This window comes from Miscanthus floridulus, chromosome 13 (assembly GCF_019320115.1).
Source record: "Miscanthus floridulus cultivar M001 chromosome 13, ASM1932011v1, whole genome shotgun sequence".
In the NCBI taxonomy this organism is placed as follows: domain Eukaryota; kingdom Viridiplantae; phylum Streptophyta; class Magnoliopsida; order Poales; family Poaceae; genus Miscanthus; species Miscanthus floridulus.
This window is the reverse complement of record NC_089592.1, coordinates 89,894,534-89,908,581: the sequence shown is the minus strand read 5'-3', so window position 1 is coordinate 89,908,581 and position 14,048 is coordinate 89,894,534. Positions and strand designations below refer to the sequence as shown.

The window sequence follows — 14,048 nt, the reverse complement described above, 5'->3', positions numbered from 1 at the left end:
TTTCAGACTTTAAACAATCACCGGCATAAAAACCTCCATCATCATTAAACAAAGCACCACCACACCACTTGCTAGCTAATCTATTGCAGCTCCTAACTTTTATTAAGGATGTACTGTACTGTACTAACTGTATTATACTAGACAGTACCGCCAGTGCTTTAATTTACAGTTGCCCCAGTGCCTTTTTTGTCAGTACCGGCGATCTTCATGACATCATAAATAGTCGAGCTGTTCCTTCACAGTTTTGAACTGCCTTTTGTAAAAAAAATACCCCTCCTACATAGATGCAGCAGTGCAACACTGCAACTTTGCAAGGCCGGGACCATGCATGTCCCTTCACTCGAGCGAGCATCACTCTGTCACACTTGCTTGCAAACACAAGAGAGGTCAGGATGAAGACGATGACGATGACGCTTAACCTATCTCTTTGTCACTTGGTAGGAGCTTACTACTAGCTTAGCTACCAACACGGCCCCTAATTGGCCTGTCCATCTGGCTAGCTGTGGGGGCGGCCCTAATTGGTGTTAGATAATCTGCTGCATCTCTGTGTGAACACACGGTAGGGGTAAGCGGCGCTGAAAAAGCTCCCTGTTGTGGTATTGTAGCCGCTGCAGGGACAGGCGCCGAACGGCTCACCTACCACACTGCAGCTACAGCAGGAATAGGCGCCAGAGTCAGTCCTGCTGTCTCATCTAGTCACTGTAGCAGCATGACAGATGTGCCAGGACTAGATGGATAGAGTTGTATATATAGTTTGCCACTACAACTCAGTAAAGAAAGTTCAGATTTGCCATCTCTTGTACAGAGCTCCGGTCAACGCTGGTGTCTCTGCTGTGTATGTATGCTCTGTTCTCCCTCACTTCTTCTACCTCTAACCATAGTGTGTGGTCGGACAACGATAGTTCATGGTCGGCATCACTAATATGTGTTCGCCAACACTAACGAGTGGTCGGATATCTTCGTACCGGAGATCGAGGAGCCAACAATTAGCCTGTCCACAGAAAGCTTGCGTGCGTGCGTGCCTGCTGATAAGGTAAGGACCCCAAATCTTAGGTGAAAGGTTGGCAAGCAGTCTCAGACTCAGAATGGAGCCGGCGGAGCCTCAGCAAGTGGAGCTCAGCCACCTGGAAGGCCGCCGCCGGAATGCCAGCAGCAGGCCAGGCACCAATGGTGGAAGTGCAAGAACCGGTGAGCTTTTCTTCGATTCTCTTCTTGACTGACAGGAATGAATGAATTCCTTCTTGTGTTCTTCTTGGGTTTTCTTCTGCTGACTGAGACTAATTAATTTGGTGTTTTTTCAGACGACGATGATTCTGCAGAGAAAGCGGAAGTAGACGACTGCCCGATCGAGGAGGTCCGGCTGACGGTGCCGATCACCGACGACCCGGCATTGCCGGCGCTGACGTTCAGGACATGGTTCCTGGGGCTCCTCTCCTGCGCGCTGCTGGCCTTCTCCAACCAGTTCTTCGGGTACCGGCAGAACCCGCTGTACATCTCCTCCCTCTCGGTGCAGATCGTGGTGCTGCCGCTCGGCAAGTTCATGGCGGCGTGCCTCCCCAGCAAGGCCGTCCGGATCATGGGGTGGTCCTTCTCCCTCAACCCGGGGCCCTTCAACCTCAAGGAGCACGTCCTCATCACCATCTTCGCCAACACCGGCTCAAACTCCGTCTACGCCGTCGGCATCATCACCATCGTCAAGGCGTTCTACCACCGGGAGATCCACCCGCTGGCCGCCATGCTGCTCACCCAGACCACGCAGCTGATGGGGTACGGCTGGGCGGGCCTCTTCAGGAAGTTCCTCGTCGACTCCCCCTACATGTGGTGGCCGGCGAACCTGGTGCAGGTCTCCCTCTTCCGGGCGCTGCACGAGAAGGAGAAGAGACCCCGGGGCGGCACGACGAGGCTGCAGTTCTTCCTCACCGTGCTCGCCGCCAGCTTCGCCTACTACATTGTGCCCAACTACCTGTTCCCGACCATCTCCACCATCTCGGTGGTGTGCCTCATCTGGAAGAACTCGGTGACGGCGCAGCAGATCGGGTCCGGTGTGTACGGCCTCGGCGTTGGCGCGTTCGGCCTGGACTGGGCTACCGTGGCTGGGTTTCTCGGCACGCCGCTGTCGACGCCGGCGTTCGCCATAGTCAACATCATGGCCGGCTTCTTCCTCATCGTCTACGTGATCGTTCCCCTCGCCTACTGGAGCGACGCGTACGGCGCCAGGCGGTTCCCCATCATCTCCTCCCACGTGTTCATGGCCAACGGCAGCCGGTACGATGTGAACAGGGTGCTGGACCCGGACACGTTCCAGTTCAGCCAGGCCGGCTACGACGGCGCCGGCCAGATCCACCTCAGCATCTTCTTCGCCTTCACCTACGGCCTCAGCTTCGCGACGCTGGCGGCCACGCTGTCCCACGTCGCGCTCTACCACGGCAGGTCGATATGGGAGCAGACCAAGGCGACGGTGCGTGCCACCGGCGGCGACGTGCACGCCCGGCTGATGAGGAGGAACTACGCCGCCGTGCCGCAGTGGTGGTTCCAGGTGATGCTGGTAATCGTGCTCGGCCTCTCGCTCTTCACCTGCGAGGGCTTCGGCCGCCAGCTCCAGCTCCCGTACTGGGGCGTCCTCCTCGCCGCCGGCATCGCCTTCTTCTTCACGCTCCCCATCGGCATCATCACCGCCACCACCAACCAGCAGCCAGGGCTCAACGTCGTGACGGAGCTCATCATCGGCTACCTCTACCCGGGGCGGCCGCTCGCCAACGTGGCGTTCAAGACGTACGGCTACATCAGCATGTCGCAGGCCATCATGTTCCTGCAGGACTTCAAGCTGGGCCACTACATGAAGATCCCGCCGCGCTCCATGTTCGCCGTGCAGCTGGTCGGCACCGTGCTGGCGTCGTCGGTCTACTTCGCCACGTCGTGGTGGCTGCTGGAGAGTGTGCCCAACATCTGCGACCCGGCAAAGCTACCAGAGGGGAGCCCCTGGACGTGCCCCGGCGACGACGTCTTCTTCAACGCGTCCATCATCTGGGGCGTCGTGGGACCGCTGCGCATGTTCGGCCGCCTCGGACTCTACGCCAAGATGAACTACTTCTTCCTTGCCGGCGCGCTGGCGCCGGTGCCGTTCTGGGCGCTGGCGCGCGCGTTCCCGGACAGCGCCTGGGCGCCGTGGCTCCGCCTCGTCAACATGCCCGTGCTGCTGGGCGCCACGGGGATGATGCCGCCGGCGCGCTCCGTCAACTACCTCATGTGGGGCGCCGTCGGACTCGCCTTCAACTACGTCGTCTACCGGCGGTACAAGGCCTGGTGGGCGCGGCACAATTACGTGCTCTCCGCGGGCCTCGACGCCGGTGTCGCCTTCATGGGCATCGTCTCCTACGCCGTGCTGCAGTCCAGGGGCATCGATGGCGTCAACTGGTGGGGACTGCAGGTCGACGACCACTGCGCGCTGGCGAGGTGCCCCACGGCGCCGGGAGTCAGTGCACCCGGCTGCCCCGCTCACTAGACACACGCTACTTTCTTTTCTTCCAGGATGGTGTGGCCGTGTGGTATTCTATAGACTGTAGTAGTAGCAGTAGTAGTATAGCTAAACCTAATTAATCTCATCTCAGTCAGAAAAAAAGATTGTTATCACTGTACAAGGAAACAATGCTTGCAAAGGCATGCTAAAATCCATTGTGCCTTTGCTAATGCAGTTAGCATACATGTCCTACTCGAGAAGCAATTGTGTAAAGACAATCTTCGACGAAATATCATGAACACAACTCCGCGGTTTCGTAATATAGGTGAATGCTAATCAGTCGTTCACCTAACGTTTCCTGAATACTGGGGGTCAAACGGAAACTGGTCTAAACCACCATTTGGTATTTGGACAAACTTCTGTTCAAACCTCACAAAAATTATGAAAGATGTCAGTTTTTAGTAAATATGAACCAGTAACCGTGCTAGATGAACTTGTTATAGGAGCTCAGGTGCCCAGCTCATCTTCACTGGCGCGTTCAAATATGCATGATCCAACTCGAGCAGCAAGCATAGGACAGCAAATCGATTAGATTTTTCAGATTCAAGATGCAGATATTTGAAGGAGACTGAGACATGTACTCCAACGTATAGGGCAATAGCGTTCTTTATAGCACTTTGTATACACAGGCATCAATTGCTAGTGATCACAGATTAAGCTAAAAACAAGCAAGCTAACAACATAAGGCAATGCTTTTCATGTGTAAATCAAAGAGTGAATAACTTAACATGCATAATGCTAAGTGATAGAGACTGACTCTCCTAATGTTCACACAGCTAATCTGCTTGCAGAGGTATCCTTACAAAGAAGCTTAAAACTACAAGTATACCAGAAATCTGTATTATGCCAAACATAACCTTCAATATGACACCTCTGGATGACTGGATCACAACATGCTATGGGATTAGAAGCTAAAGCTCAGGTGAACTTGAAAACATGCACACATGACATTAAGTTGGGCTAGAAGCTTCAGGTAGCTGGATATTTTCCAGAAAAGCTGGGCAGTGGGTCTCTCCAATGACAGGCAGCAAACATGCAGGAAAGTTTTAAGCCAGGAAATCCTTCTCAAGGGCTCTTCTTGTCATCCATATGGGTGATATCGTCCATATCCACCAGTGAAGCTCCCCCTATTCGTGTCAGGTGTGCTAGCAGATCCATAACTACCTAGCGTAGGATCATATGCCCCACCGTAGGCAGTGCCACTAAAGCCAGAACTACCAGGGCCACCAAAGCTCTCGTCAGCATCACCACCAAACCCAGAATTACCAGGGGCACTGAAGCTCTCATCACCGCCACCGCGTCTATAGCCACTTAAGTCAGCACCAGCATAAGCTCCACCAAATCCTCCTCCATATAACCCAAAGCGACCGGGATAACCAAACGAAGACGCGGCTCCGTAGCCCCCTAATCCTGCATAGTAACGACCATATGCACCACCAAAATCACCTATCCCACCATAGTTGCCGAGCCTACCACCGAAACCTGCATCGCTCCTATAAGGACCAAATCCACCACCCCTGTAGTTTCCATACGCACTGGCCATTCCACCATAGTTGTCAGCAGAAGGGTGGTCCCTAGAGCCACTATCATATGCTGACCTAGCATTTCTACCATGCACTGGTGGTGGTGGTGGTGGATTGGAGGATTTCTTTGGTTCCGCTTTCTTGATCTCCACCTACAAACAAAGCAAATGACCTAAGCCCTGTCAAATAACCTATGGGGCCTTTCTATCAATTTAAGCATGATGTTCCATGAAATTAGCACAACTGGTAACTTGGAATAGAAGAATGCATTTTCCTTTTCTTGACATTACTTTACATATTTTACACCATAGGTACACAATGGAGGGGATAACCATTTGTGTCATTTCTATAATGAACTGCAGACTCACCTTTGAACCAGCAAGGTCAATCATATTTCCATTTGCTAACAAATCATCTACAACTTGCTCAGAAGCAAAAACTATAAATCCAAAGCCTCGAGAACGTTTGGTTTCATGATCAAACATAATCTGGTGGTCTACCACAGTCCCATATCTTGAAAAGAAACTCTTGAAATCGTCTGATCAAGGTTAACAAATAGAACAATCATCAGGGCAAAATCGATGTAAAACAAAGCTGATCCATCATATGCCATACTGATATTACCTTCTGTTAGTGTTGAGGGAAGCCCACCAACAAATATCTTTTTAGTCTTGAAATCCTTAGAGCTAGACTGCACTGAACCTTTTGGTATGGTTCTCTTAATTTCAACCTGCGGAGTAAGTGAAAGGAAGTACTACTAAGTAATTTTCAGCTGTGAACGTGTGGGGAATGCAAAGATAAATGGATGATGCATGATGTATGGCACAAATGAAACTTCAGATGGATAAATGAGGAATGCGAAATCACATCTGGAATAGCTACATTAAGTAACATGAGCAACTTAACAGACTAGTATCCTAAATTGAATCAGAAACACCAATGGTAGTTTGCGAATCTAGCACAGCGAGACAATAGACATTGACATGCCAATTGCTTGAACTAACAAAGCAAACAGACATATAGTCACCAAAGCAACACTATTCTTTGTTTAAAATGCACTCATAAATTGATTGATAACCAAAAAAAATTGCACCTAGAAGTGACAAGTCCTAGTAGGCATATAAATTGAAAACCTATCCATTTATATCACAAGGTGTAATTCATATTTTAACAAAGATCAATATGATAAAACAAATGGTTTTATATCCTTATCACACAAAAAAACTGATTACCTAATGTGCATGTATCGACAAAACAAGTATAAGAACTAAAGCGAAAAATTAACAAAATAGAGCAATTTAACTCCTAAGTGATGATACAGACTTGCTGAGAAACAAAACTTACTTGCTTTCCATTGATAACATGTTTGTCCTCTATCACTTTATCAACAACAGCAGGGTTAGAGTACGTAATGAAGCCAAAGCCCCGTGGCTGAGATGTGTACCTATCCTTCATTATCACTGAATCAACTATTTCTCCATACTGTCCAAAATGCCTCACAAATGTAGCTGTAGCAGGAAACAGCAGCACAAATCAGTAGAATGAAGACAGCTAATATGAGAATCTATCTATTAATCCTGCAATTCACTAGTAGCTCCACACATCAGATCAGATTGATGAATAAATGAAATATAGAAAAAAAAGGAAAACAGCACAAATGCCAGAATAATTACTTTCGCAGTGCTGTATCATGCCCTGCTCTATAAACTACCTGTATCCTCATTATGTAAAACTGGCATCTCACTAATTGCAACACTAGTGAGCAGATTTATTGACAAAGATTAGATTTTTTTTTAAAAAAAAACTTGTATCTTCCTATAAATTAACATGTTTTTCATTGGATGTCACCAGTTCATATAGCTAGGCTTTGCTCATTGCAATTATTGGCAAGGGAACATAATATGGGCACACGAAGATCTTAATCAGGCATATAATTGCAGATTGTACCGCTTGCACCAGGCCCGCCCTTCTTCTGTATAGCAACTAAAACAGATTAATTATCACATAACAGAAGCATCACAATTCTTGTTGTGCAGGTGCATTGCACAACTCTTTATAAGTCAGAACACACAAAAACATCAGTGTAAAAAATTTTCACGCAATTAACAAAATATATGACGAGGCACAGTACCGCCACAGGAGTGCAGTAACAAGCGCCATACATCCAGAAATCAAGTGAATAACGTACTGTCCACCAAGCCCCGCCCCGCCCCACCCCATCCCACCCCACGTCCCAACCTCAACCCCCTTCCCCACCCCCAAAAAAACTTAAATTGTACAACAGAATCGCGATCTCATCTTCCAATCCGCAGAAATCAGTACAAATATCGAACGCGACAAGCACAAAACGGAGGAATCGATCAACCTACCATCCGTGGTGTCCCGTGGGAGCCCTCCGACAAAGATTTTCCTGAAAATCCCAAAATCAAAGGCCAACCAATCAGACCGCTTAATCGAGATCCAAGCCGTAAATTAGCGAAGAGAGAGGGGGCGCCAGGAATTCATACCCCGGATTGCCGCTGCCGCCGCCGCCACCACCACCGCCGCCGCCGCCGCCGCCTCCGCCGCCGCGCCCCCTTGACCTCGCCTCCGCCTTCCCCATCGCCTCGCTAGGGTTGCGTACGTGCTTCGGAGTTGGACGCCGCGGTTCCACTCGCACAACCGAGTGCGCTCGCGTCTCGCTCGATGACTGTGTCGATGGGGCGCGTGCGGCGGTGCCTCGTGCACCCTTCTATGACCTGGCCCAATTGTAGTTGTAGGCCCGTGCACGCTTTCTGAACCGCTACCCCACGGCCCACGGCCCACGGCCCGCGAGAGTTCACTTCGCAACCGCAACGACCGCCTTGCAAATTTGCGCCGCTGCTGCAAGCCTCCCTCACCGGGAGATACGGGAGCCTCCGCCGTCCCCGCCTCCGCCTCGCCGTCTCCTCGCCGCAGCCGCACGGCTCCACCAGGAGATACGGGGGCCTCCGCCGTCCGCGAACTCGAGGTGACGACGCCTGCCCGTTTCCGTTCCCTCTGGCCCCCATTTCTCCTCGCATTGGTGTGTCGCGGTCCCGTGCCGTGCGTTTGGGGATTCGCTGCTCCGTGTGTCGGGTTAGGGCTCGTTAGGCTTCTCACCGGGCGTGGGTTAGTTTAGTGGTGATACGGGGCAGTGGCAGGCGGTCAGGTGGGTGTGAGATGTGCGATTTGATCGAGCCAGGGTTGTGCTTAGGGCTGGCCAAAATGTAGCGGGATTTGAGTTTCTGGGAGTGTATTGCGTGCGGGAGGTTTTCAGGTTGTGCCCTGATTGATGCGTGCATTGTGTGGTGTGAAATGCCGAAAGTTCACTGGATTCTTATAGAATTATTATGAAAGTTCACCGGATGGATCAGGCGCTGCAGAACACAGACGTGCACATCAGAGTGGGGTGGGTCTGTATGATATCATATATAAGAATGTTGCAACTGTGAACAGTGAATTCCTTACTCACCCCATGTTTGATTTTTCTTCTTGTTCGTTGTGCTGAGAATCATGCCATGTTTGATTTTTTGCAGAGAATCTCCAGTCGATGTTATCTTTGATCTGATGTTTGGAGTCTGAATTTAGCAGTTCCTCTCCATCGCCTGGATCGTGAAACCCGACAGCAACCAGCCAAGGATGCAGCTGCGGTCGGGCCGCCTCCTACCCCCGCCGTTGGCACCTCCTCAAGGAGGCACGCGCAGTCCTGCGTGCTGTCCTGAGGACCAGCTCAGCGGACTACCAGACGATCTGCTCATCTTGGTGCTCGTGAGGCTTCAATGTGCCCGTGAAGCAGCACGCAAGAGCGTGCTCTCCCGCCGCTGGGCCGGTCTCTGGAAGCAGCTCCCGGAGCTCACCTTCGACGGTGTCGACGGTGACTCTGTCAAGGCTGCTCTTGCCTGTGTCACACGCCCCACGATTGAGCTCCTTGACATCCGTTTGAAGGCCATGGTGGCTCCTGGGGATGTCTCTTCTCTTCTCGGTGCTGCCGCACCGCTGGCACCCGACAAGCTCATCGTTACTTTGGAAAAGTCTATAAACCCCTTTGAGGCCGACGAGCTGCCCTGCTTATCCCATACCACCTCACTGCAGCTTACCGCTGAGGATCTCTACGTCGCACCGCCACTGTTTGGCGAGTTCACGTCGCTCAAGAGTCTCTTCCTACACTCATGCCGCATTGACCTTGGTGCCCTTCTTCCCGTCTGCCCGTGCCTAAGCATTCTCAAGATCAGCGACTACTGGGGGGGTTGACGCCATCACAGTTCACTCTTCTTCGCTTGAGGAGCTCAGCATGGACATCACTAGTTGTGATGCCTATGATGACGGTTGTATCGACATCGTGGCCCCAGTGCTTAAGAAGGTCAAAGTGGAGGCTGGCCGGGCCAACATACTCAGAGTGTCGTTCTTGGCCCCAGTGGTGGAGGAACTTTGCTGGTCGCTCAAGTACAACTCCCTCCACCTCTACTCTGATTTTTTCATGGTTACTGGTGAGTGGTGCCTTGGTGGCATTGGAGTGCGGTTTGGAGGAAAGCAGCTACCTCACATCAACATCCTACGCCTTGATATCTATCGCACCTGTGTGCGTATTCTCACTTGGTTTTCAACTATTTGCTTACTTCCTTACTATGTGAGATGTTGATGTAATGAATTCGCAGTTTCTGATGTCCCTATTCCCTCAGCTGATGGATGTGGAACGAGGCGGTGAAAGACAAAGCATAACAGAAGCTATAGCTCGACTTCCGGTGACTAACTTCTCTGTTTTGGAGCTGTATATCTCGGCTAAGGCACATGTTATTGGACCACTGGTGTCGTGTCTTCTTCAGATTTTACCAGCTACACAAAAGCTTAAGCTGGTCATGGTTTGTCAAAGTGAGGTAACATATCCACTCAATCTCAGTATGTGCTACTCCTTAGTCTTTTCCACTGTCCATTAGCTTCATGTTTATATGCTCAATCAGGTTCAGTGGATGTGGATGGATCTGTTAAGCTGCTAACAAAACAACTGATTTCCATAAAATTATTCAAACAGTAAACATTGACTAGCCTTAGAATCTCGGTTGACCAGTTCATCATTCTAGCATCAAATGTTGCCCATAGTAGAAAAAGCATCGATGACTATGGACATACATACATGTGTTTAGACACCATATGCTATTGCGTAACTACCGGATACCTAGGATGGTATGGTTACATACTACTATTGACTTTTGAGAAGGCCATATGTGTACTTCTCTTCAAAAAAGAAAAAGGAGTGCACGTGCATGCTTTTTGACTAGTATATGTATACGTATTTTTTGGACAAGGGACTCTGTATACATGCTTTTTAGATGGGCATATAAATACATATTAGTTCCAAAGAAGAGTATGCATGTATACTTAACTTTGAGACAGAGTATGTATACTGTAAACATAAAATTTTCAAAAGGGAGAATGTATATATTACCTTTTTTCTGACCACACATATTGTGTTTCCTAAGAAGGTTGCAAAGGGTACAGGTAGGTTGCAAGGTGAAGGATACTTATATATGTTAAAAAACATCCTCATACTAATCACATGCCAATTGTACCTGAAGATTAAATTAACAAGTACCAGGGAAGATTATGAATGGTGTACCCACAAATTGAACCATGAACATGAGAGAGAAGGCAGCATACCTTACCTTTGAAACTGCAACTTTTTTTCTTTTTTTTCTTTTTTTTGCTGCTATTGTTTCCTGTTATGTTTCTTCAGGAAGCTTCTTGCCCGTATGAACAATCTGAGAGTTGGGGAAGTGACAACATCCCGCTGACAGATCTGGAGGTGGTGGAGATTACAGGCTTTGCTGGTGAAGACCATGAACTTGATCTCATGGAATTTATATTCAGATGTGCGCCAGCACTTGGAACAATGTCTGTGACGTTCAGTGAGCACCTATCTAGTGAAATGGTGGAGGAAATCTTCAGCATCTCAATTCGCTATCCATCTGTAGAGTTCAAAATTTATGTCGAAGATGATTCCCAGGATGAAGATGATTCCCAGGGTGAAGATTATTCCCAGGATGAATGAGATGCAAGAACACTAACTAGAAAGATGTTTCATGTGTTGGATAGGTTTGGAATTCTTTATTGTTCGTAGCAGGGCCTCTGTTGATGGCTATAATATAATGAAAATGAACCTGGAACCTGAGTTCCTTATTCCCATTATCAGTCAAAACTGGATATGAGTGCTCAGTTTATAAGAAAAGTATCTGTTCCAAAATGGTATCTGACTCCATTACCTGGTCGTTGTACTTGTCGCATTGTCAGGAGGAAATTAATTTTGTTTCATGCTCAGTTGTTTTGCTGGTTTCTTTCCCATTTTCTTGTTGTCCTTACTCTTACCATCTTCAGTTTGTAAACAAATCCCAACTTCTTTGAGCTTCTGAAGAGAATAAACAGTGATGGGATCTCCTCACTAGGAAACATTATAGTCTATATGGTTTAGTTTCTGAAGCCATATCAAGTGATCCAGTCCTATTTGATCTGTGGGGGTTGCACTGTTATCTGCAGTCCTGTTGAAACATGGTCGTGTATTTTGTGATTTCTCCGATTTCTTTGGTGCTTGCAGTTTTAAACCAAACCACTATGTTATACCATTGTTGCTATCTTTTTAATGGGATTCTTTGGTGCTTGCAGTTTTGAACCTACCTTTGTAACTTTGTTACTATCTTTTTAATAGGAAATCATTATATACACGAAAACCATGGTTTCAGATTCTTGCATGGTTGGACCTTGGTGACCGAAAGCAACCTGCTTTCTCGTGTGGCGTTGAGACGGGTAACAACCTCCAGTGCAATATCTAGTTGAATCTCATGCGTTGCAAGATATGGCTCGAGGCTCGACCAGTGAGAGTGGCCAGTCGCTAGGGACCTTGCCAGTGAAGAGGGAGAGGTCACCACCATTGATCCGGCCGGCGGGTTAGTAGACCCATCATCTATGTGCCCTCACCCCTGGGCAAGCACAGATCAGACTGCACTGCATCCCGGACGCAATGGTTGCCGATACTGGCCAAGAAGCCTGACGTTGGACCAAATGGCCCAGGTAGGAAGGGGATTGGGCTCTAAAATTTAAAACGACAATCATATGTAAATTCTACGACCCCAAGCAGGTGGCTCCGAAGATTACTACAAAAGCACGCTAGAGAGTGCTTAGAGCCATCGAGCTAAACACATTCTTAGCAAGATTTCACACATCCTCTGCACTCTATCATGTAATTCAAGTTGTCATTCAACATATGAGCTTGCACAAAACAAGCTAGGCATGAGCTAAACAAGAAGTAATGCAAGAACAAGAGAAAGATAAAGAGACAGCCAGATTTTCCCCTATTGACACAACCCCTAATCCACATTGGAGCACTAAAGATTCAACAAGACTTGGTTTAGCTCCTCTCCAGTAATGAATACCCATTCTCCACTCTGAAATGACGGATTCCATACCATGAACAACTTTTAGAGCCTCATCAAGGAAGTTCTCCAAGTTCCCCGTCAGGCCTTCTAGGTGATGACAATCACCAAAAGTAACAAGTTCTCAACAACAACTCGATAGAATCCAACAAAGAACACTAGTATCACTCAAGGCTAACTCTTAATCGTCAATTGTTGGCTTTGATGGATCTCCCACTCTTCACAGATTCCCTCTATAGGTGTGTCGGCAATATGCCAATATGGGTGGAAAAATAGCTCCAATTCAAATAGGGGTTGTACTTATAGGCCGCATTTGGATCGGAGGATTGTCGAAGGAATATAGCAGGAATCGTAAAATGGAGGAAAGGAAACTACAATGAGCGTTTGGATTGGAGGAAGCTATAACAGAACCGACCAATTATACGAAATTAAGTAAAAAAATCATCCGCCAGAGCAGACGATTTAGCTAACTTAAGCCCATATAACCCGGTAGTCCGTGAAATCACGAAGGATTTCAAACCAACTTCCATTCCAGCCAAGATCGTAATAAGTTTAGCGGTCACCATCACATATTACATAAAAGTTCGCCATCTCAGATACATCAGAGTTTCAACATAGTTATTACAAAACCAGTTCGAATAAAAGTAGCGGAAGTCATTTGTTCAAACCACACACACGTGGAGTTTAAATATAGTGCCAGCGAATGATCATCTCCAACAAAAGCATCAGACGAGACGTAAGGAATGACCATGCCCATGGTCCTAAGCATCACCCATCGCAGGATAAAGGCAGTTGATACAGTAGCCATAATACATCTGCCCATCTGCAACAAGTGGGAATAAAACCCTGAGTACGAGAAGGTACTCAGCTAGACTTACCCGACATAACCAAAAATAAGTGACACCAAGGATTATGAAGGGCTTTATAGTAGGGTAGCTGACTCATTTGCAAAAAGAAACATTTTTAGCATTTCAAGAACCTTTCTAAAAGCATAATTGCCAAGTTAATTAGTATTAACCTATCGACTAGGTTTGCACCTATACTAGAGTAACCATGTGATTAAGCAGATAATGATAACCCATGATCATTAAACAACTTCCATACTGCCATATTCATTATAACTGTCCAAGTGTTCCATAAACATTTACTACGATGAAGTCACTCAAGTCAAGTGCTCACTATCCAGGAGCGATGGCGATTCGAATCGATTCCTAACCAGCTGGTGATTTATTTCTTACACAAACCTCACTCACCCGCTAAAGTAAGATATTGATCACCAAGTCAACTTTCCAGGTATCTCGAGTTTGCCAGGAACCACATGTACCCGGGGGCCGACCGACTGCACTTTGGTCTTATCATTTCGCCCCCGTGTCCTACCACACCTGCTCCGGCACAGTGCGTTGCGGGCAATCTACTCGGCCCGAAAAATCTCCCAGCTTCGCGGTCGGAAGGTACTTTATCCGGCCAGCTAAATGTAAGGCATGCGTTCAACATGACTCGAGGCCCAACAACGGTCGGTCCTTAATCGACACAGACGGAAAGCACTACAGTCCAAAACTCTGCAAGTCTCCGTCCGGTCTCAACTTC

At 48.1% G+C, this 14,048-nt stretch overlaps 4 protein-coding genes across 5 annotated transcripts; 3 read left to right on the top strand and 1 right to left on the bottom strand.

Annotated features, from left to right (window-relative positions):
• The first annotated feature begins 947 nt into the window (after positions 1 to 947).
• Positions 948 to 3,766, top strand: LOC136502319 (oligopeptide transporter 1-like). The gene is made up of 2 exons (XM_066497768.1): positions 948 to 1,188; positions 1,302 to 3,766. The coding sequence occupies exons 1-2, from the start codon at positions 1,086 to 1,088 to the stop codon at positions 3,500 to 3,502; spliced, it is 2,304 nt and encodes a 767-aa protein (XP_066353865.1). The 5' UTR covers positions 948 to 1,085; the 3' UTR covers positions 3,503 to 3,766.
• Positions 3,767 to 4,107: 341 nt separating this feature from the next.
• On the bottom strand, positions 4,108 to 7,737 carry LOC136502320 (heterogeneous nuclear ribonucleoprotein 1-like). Its single transcript, XM_066497769.1, has 6 exons — positions 7,548 to 7,737; positions 7,410 to 7,450; positions 6,385 to 6,548; positions 5,665 to 5,770; positions 5,409 to 5,578; positions 4,108 to 5,192 (listed from the first exon to the last, which is right to left on the bottom strand). Exons 1-6 carry the CDS (start codon positions 7,640 to 7,642, stop codon positions 4,599 to 4,601), a joined length of 1,170 nt encoding a protein of 389 aa, XP_066353866.1. The 5' UTR covers positions 7,643 to 7,737; the 3' UTR covers positions 4,108 to 4,598.
• A 130-nt stretch (positions 7,738 to 7,867) lies between these two features.
• LOC136502321 (uncharacterized) lies at positions 7,868 to 11,281 on the top strand. 2 transcript variants are annotated; one of them, XM_066497771.1, is made up of 4 exons: positions 7,868 to 8,029; positions 8,577 to 9,619; positions 9,720 to 9,914; positions 10,772 to 11,281. In XM_066497771.1, exons 2-4 carry the CDS (start codon positions 9,332 to 9,334, stop codon positions 11,084 to 11,086), a joined length of 798 nt encoding a protein of 265 aa, XP_066353868.1. In that variant the 5' UTR covers positions 7,868 to 8,029; positions 8,577 to 9,331; the 3' UTR covers positions 11,087 to 11,281. The 2 variants fall into 2 exon arrangements, with proteins under 2 accessions (XP_066353868.1, XP_066353867.1); XM_066497770.1 differs by having other exon boundaries at positions 9,696 to 9,914.
• LOC136500287 (FBD-associated F-box protein At3g52670-like) lies at positions 8,406 to 9,291 on the top strand. Its single transcript, XM_066495635.1, has 2 exons — positions 8,406 to 8,453; positions 8,632 to 9,291. Exons 1-2 carry the CDS (start codon positions 8,406 to 8,408, stop codon positions 9,289 to 9,291), a joined length of 708 nt encoding a protein of 235 aa, XP_066351732.1.
• Positions 11,282 to 14,048: the final 2,767 nt, after the last annotated feature.

Excerpts from the sequence above, each read along its gene's own strand:
- LOC136502321 (XM_066497770.1), top strand. The coding sequence starts at position 9,332 with ATGGACATCACTAGTTGTGATGCCTATGATGACGGTTGTATCGACATC. Across the intron at positions 9,620-9,695 it reads TTGATATCTATCGCACCTGT|TTTCTGATGTCCCTATTCCC; the intron begins GTGCGTATTCTC and ends ATGAATTCGCAG. Across the intron at positions 9,915-10,771 it reads TCATGGTTTGTCAAAGTGAG|GAAGCTTCTTGCCCGTATGA; the intron begins GTAACATATCCA and ends ATGTTTCTTCAG.
- LOC136500287 (XM_066495635.1), top strand. The coding sequence starts at position 8,406 with ATGGATCAGGCGCTGCAGAACACAGACGTGCACATCAGAGTGGGGTGG. Across the intron at positions 8,454-8,631 it reads TGCACATCAGAGTGGGGTGG|TTCCTCTCCATCGCCTGGAT; the intron begins GTCTGTATGATA and ends TGAATTTAGCAG.
- LOC136502320 (XM_066497769.1), bottom strand. The coding sequence starts at position 7,642 with ATGGGGAAGGCGGAGGCGAGGTCAAGGGGGCGCGGCGGCGGAGGCGGC. Across the intron at positions 6,549-7,409 it reads CCCACGGGACACCACGGATG|CTACATTTGTGAGGCATTTT; the intron begins GTAGGTTGATCG and ends TTCCTGCTACAG. Across the intron at positions 5,193-5,408 it reads TTGACCTTGCTGGTTCAAAG|GTGGAGATCAAGAAAGCGGA; the intron begins GTGAGTCTGCAG and ends CTTTGTTTGTAG.
- LOC136502319 (XM_066497768.1), top strand. The coding sequence starts at position 1,086 with ATGGAGCCGGCGGAGCCTCAGCAAGTGGAGCTCAGCCACCTGGAAGGC. Across the intron at positions 1,189-1,301 it reads TGGTGGAAGTGCAAGAACCG|ACGACGATGATTCTGCAGAG; the intron begins GTGAGCTTTTCT and ends GTGTTTTTTCAG.